This window comes from Triticum urartu, chromosome 4 (genome assembly GCF_003073215.2).
Source record: "Triticum urartu cultivar G1812 chromosome 4, Tu2.1, whole genome shotgun sequence".
Lineage (NCBI taxonomy): Eukaryota > Viridiplantae > Streptophyta > Magnoliopsida > Poales > Poaceae > Triticum > Triticum urartu.
Genome location: NC_053025.1, coordinates 48,034,916 through 48,039,631, shown reverse-complemented (window position 1 = coordinate 48,039,631; position 4,716 = coordinate 48,034,916). Strand labels below are relative to the sequence as shown.

Sequence of the window (4,716 nt, the reverse complement as noted above, 5' to 3'; positions counted from 1 at the left end):
GAGAGGAGACGTACCCGTCGATGACGAGGTGCCTACGATGACTTCATAAATTTCAAGATGATATGCCGGCTCAGTTTTTCGAAGGTGCTCATAGGGGTAGGGTGTACGTATGTGTTCATAAGGGTGAGTGTATGCGCATGTATATGAGCGCTTGCGTTGTGTTAAAAAAAAGTTCACAGTAGGGGTGGGATTTTCTGGTAATTGTGTGGAAGTACCGGGGGCAGAGTGGGGGAGCGTGAGAAAAGAAATAAGCCACGGAAACACCACACCTCCGGCGCGTGCTCCTCCGCCCCTCCTTGCCCACCTCGACCCCGACCCCGACCACGATTCGCTCCTCCGCCGCTCCTCCCTCGTCGTCCACCTCGACGCCGAGCTCGCTCCTCCGCCGGAACCACTGCCGAGAGCAGCTAAGGTAATTCCCCGCGATCCCGGTCAAAATCCATGTCCTCCTCGCCACGACGCGCGGCCGATCCCCGTAGCAGCGACTTTTCCTCTCCACCGCCACCACCACCCCGTCCCGTGCCCCTCCTCTTCTCCGCCTGACCTACCGACCCTACCAATCCGACCCGACCCGATCCCGCCGCGCCTCAGAGCTGCCGCCGTGCCCTAGCTCCGCGTCATCGCCGACGCCCGCCCCCACCCCTCAGCCGCCCACCAACCCATCCCGCCTCGCCGGGACCGCCGTTCCCATTCTAGACCTCATAGCGCGTCCGCTGTCTCCGCCCCGTCCGCGGTCTCGGACATTGATTTTTCGAGGTATGGGATTTTTTTTTTGGGTCATCCAGCGATGACTAGTTAAAACAAAAATAAGTTCTACGAGTTTTGGGCACCCCATCGAGATCCGCCCTGTCGCGCCCGCACAATACTTCGATGATGATCTTTTTTTCTTAGTTTTAATTATGGGTACAAAATCATGGGGTTTGGCTCCGAAATGGTGACCGGCCATCTGCCACAGCACACTGAAGCCATCGTAATACAGTCATTCCATCTTTTTTTCAGAGGGAATAAACATTTCGTGTAGCCCCGGCCGATTGTTCACCACCGTAAATCGAATCCTCAGATTCAGCCTTTCACACCTCACGGCCTTGTAGCGATGGTCTCCGGTGCCACTACACAGTGGCACACTCCCGTCATGGCCGCGTTGCGCCAGGCTGAAGCATGCCCATCAGTGAACTAACTCGACTAAGGCCGTCTTTGTTGAACACACCATCATGGCTGGTGATGGCATGTTTGGCCTTTGTAGGGCACCCTTGTAGAAAGCAAGGCGGCCAGTACAGCGAAGAGAAATTGTGCAGCAGTGTGTGCCGGTGCGGTGCCGAGGGAGTACTTGCTTGTTCTTGAGCAGTAATGCTAGGAGGATGGAAGGCAAATTAAGTAAACAGTTTCGTGCAGCCCTCTTGCTGGTTGTTACAATAGTAGTATAGTAATTCTACTGTTATGTATAGGGCCACCATTTTGGTGTGACGCACAATTGCCCCCATTTTACAATGTCACATAGCAAATTTTGCTTATTATCGTGTTGAACTATTCCATATCGATTTGTGTACTATTAAGAAGTATGTTTTTGAAAGATTGTTGGTATACACATTCTGTCAAAATTATCAGAAAACTGCACATTTGATTGACTACAAAAGCCATAGATTCTTGCTGATAATTGCCGTCTGGTCATTAGCTTGTCCCACCTCCCATGTGTCAGATGCACTATTAGATGGTCTGAGCATGTCGTGTCCGTTTGTCACAGTGGCACACTCCCACCTCCCAAAATATGTGCATCTTTGTTCGATTTACTCTTGACAGTTTTTTTCTGCAGGGAAACCTAGAATAGGTGGTGTTATCTGGCTTCGAATTGCTGTCTAAACATTTCTTGATCCTCACTCATCAGAAACTTAAAGCATGAGGTTAGTAGTCTTAATTCCTCCTTCGAGATCAATAAGAAACTGTTTGAAAGAAATGATGCATACTGACTTATTTTGGTATGTACGTTTTTCAGAGTGTTAGTTAGTACTCCATTACTTGGCTTGGGTTGTTTCAAATCTTATCTCTGGGCTAGCATAATGATGGAGCATAAGCATTTCTCTTTTTTTAACCAACTTGTGAACAAGGGTTCAGCATATTTGTTTGGTGTCCTGAGTAATACAATTGATTTTTACAATGCAACATGACATGGTAAATTAAAGTGTGTAGACAGTCTTGAACTTAATCCAGGTTTTATACAAAATAGTATTCTCTGTTTGAGAAACTGGAAGGACTGATAGAGCTAATATGTCAAAGGGCTTATATTCGATATAAGATTCTCTATTTGGCTTTTGCATTTTATGCTACTATGAAGACATAGAAAATAGCATTGATCTGTTGCCTGCTTAAACACAATAAAGCCTAGCTATTGATTTCTACATGGACGTGGTATTGGAAAAAATGGGTATGATTTTGTAGTACCATTTGTATTTTTATATGGTTTTACATGTACGCGAAACCATGTTTTTGGCGCAAATGCTGCGCTATGATCCAGAGCTAATGAAATCAACTGAACTGGCTGCATAAGTGTGAGCTAGACCTCAACTTGCTTGATTTTGCTTCCATTATTTTGACTTTTTTCTCTTCAGTTCCCATCGCGTGAAGTGGAATGAGGACAATCTGTATGAGATTGAATCAAACAAGCCAGTGAGGCAAAAGATAACCGAGCCCAAGACACCGTATCACCCTATGATGGATGAAGAAGATGGTACATGTCTTGTTACTTGTATCTCATCATATCTGACCACTATTTGTGCTCATAATGTGCAAGCGCTGGATAATTGCTTTCATTGCTTGCTCTCTAGGGTCACTATCACCAACACGCCCTTTCGACAAGTGTCTAGATGAGACTGTTAGTGCTGAAGCTATATTGACTGCTTTAAATGGTGTGGCCTCTTCAAGTAAAAATGATTCAAAGGATGATGAGTGGGCATCCTCAGATGATGATGCAGATGCCATGGAACAGGATGATGGTTGGTAGCTTCTTTCTCAGTTACCATTTTATGTTTCTAGAGTTGCTAGAGTAAATCAGTAATTACTGATGTTCAATATATTTGACTAGCTGAGTTATGCGACTTGATTTTATGGTATCAGCTTTCTGTAATGAAGTCCATAAGTGATCCAACTATATGATTACTCATATAGCTCTTCTGAATTAGCTAGCTAAGATAAACCTTTTGTAACTCTTTCTAAGTTGCTATCTTATATCATGATTTATATTTGTATTTGATGTCATGCATAAGTGTATACTTAATTATCAACGTAATGTGGGAATAGTAAGCTTACTATATGAGTCCAGGACGTTATTCGAACAGGCAGAGTCCAGGACGTTATTCGAACAGCCAGTGATATGTTTGGTGTTCATGCAGACTCAGAAGCTGACAGATCATCAGTGAGTTTCAAAGAGCATCGCCGCAATCACTACGATGAATTCCGCAAGGTCAAAGAACTGATGCGCACTGGATCCCTGGTTGAAGATGAGGCCCGTGTGAATGAGCAAGCTGCAAACAACGCCGAAGACAAAACTGCAGGAGAGAAGGCAACAGGCGACAAGAGTGAATCGTCAGCATCACCTCAAGTATGAGCCATAAAGTGAATTCTGTGGTCGCTAAGCCTAGGGAAAGTTCAACTAAGCGGGAGCATGCAGTTTGCGCCTGCTCTGTGTGTATTGTTGGATCCTTGTTTTCATGCCAGATCGGATGATTTTCTGTACGCAAAGAACCTGTTCCTCTTTCTTATTTTGAGATGCCGCGGTGCCTAAAATGGTGGAGAATTCTAGTTGAACTAGCTACTTCACGTTCAGTCAGGAGGCTAGAATTTGCCTGGGCCGCTTTTTATAATACTGGAACTGAGTTATATGGACAACCCTTGAGCAATTTTTCTTCTTGAGATCATGCTTTACTGCTTGTGATTGCGGATCCATGATGAACATAAGAGTTATTGCACAATTAAGGTATTTACTTTCATTGTTCAGTTCAGTAGTTCATTGGTTTGCCTGGCCATTGGAAACAGCTTATGAGAATATGAGATTGTAAAGCAGGAAACTGTGGCCTGCTTGAACAGCTCGGTTGCTCGCTAGGATTTAATGCCAAGAGAGTTTGAACGCACACCTTGTGGTGTAACATTTGGCAAATTAAAATAAAGTGATTAGTAGAAAGCTCGGGGCGAAGTTATACGATGTCGACAATTATGCACTTTTTTGGTTAACCAAAGTTCATCTTTTAACAATAAATATAATTATGCAATTTTTCAGTTAACCAAAATTCATCCTTACAAAGATCAAATAATTGGTGGATGGAGGTCGGTGATTACCGCAAATGATTAGTGGATTGGGATGTAACGCCCCGATCTGGATCGAAGGCGACCAGAGTAGGCTTCGGGAGGGGATCGGAGTAGGAGGGTGAGGGAGAAGGGGGTGAGCGAGGGGAAAGTAGGTGAGGGAATTCAGAATATCTTTTCATCAGCATACTTGATACAACCCCTCTCCAGGGCGTAAGTACTTGCGCGACCCAACCAGCCCTTGGCCTCTCATACACTTACAAGTGGAACCCACGCACGCCTACACTTGGCTAGGCCAACTGGCAGTCACGCGGTGGTGGTGTGCACTACCGATGTGACATTCTCCCCATCTTGAGAAGTGACTCCCTCTTCGATGGTGCTGTCGTCCCAGATTTTGGCCAGCAGGTAGCGCTGTCGAAGTAC

The 4,716-nt window shown here is 45.3% G+C and overlaps 1 protein-coding gene across 1 annotated transcript; it reads left to right on the top strand.

The window, feature by feature from the left end:
* The first annotated feature begins 225 nt into the window (after positions 1-225).
* LOC125550563 (protein phosphatase inhibitor 2-like) lies at positions 226-3,903 on the top strand. The gene is made up of 5 exons (XM_048713585.1): positions 226-412; positions 1,811-1,898; positions 2,604-2,722; positions 2,820-2,987; positions 3,384-3,903. The coding sequence occupies exons 2-5, from the start codon at positions 1,894-1,896 to the stop codon at positions 3,596-3,598; spliced, it is 507 nt and encodes a 168-aa protein (XP_048569542.1). The 5' UTR covers positions 226-412; positions 1,811-1,893; the 3' UTR covers positions 3,599-3,903.
* Positions 3,904-4,716: the final 813 nt, after the last annotated feature.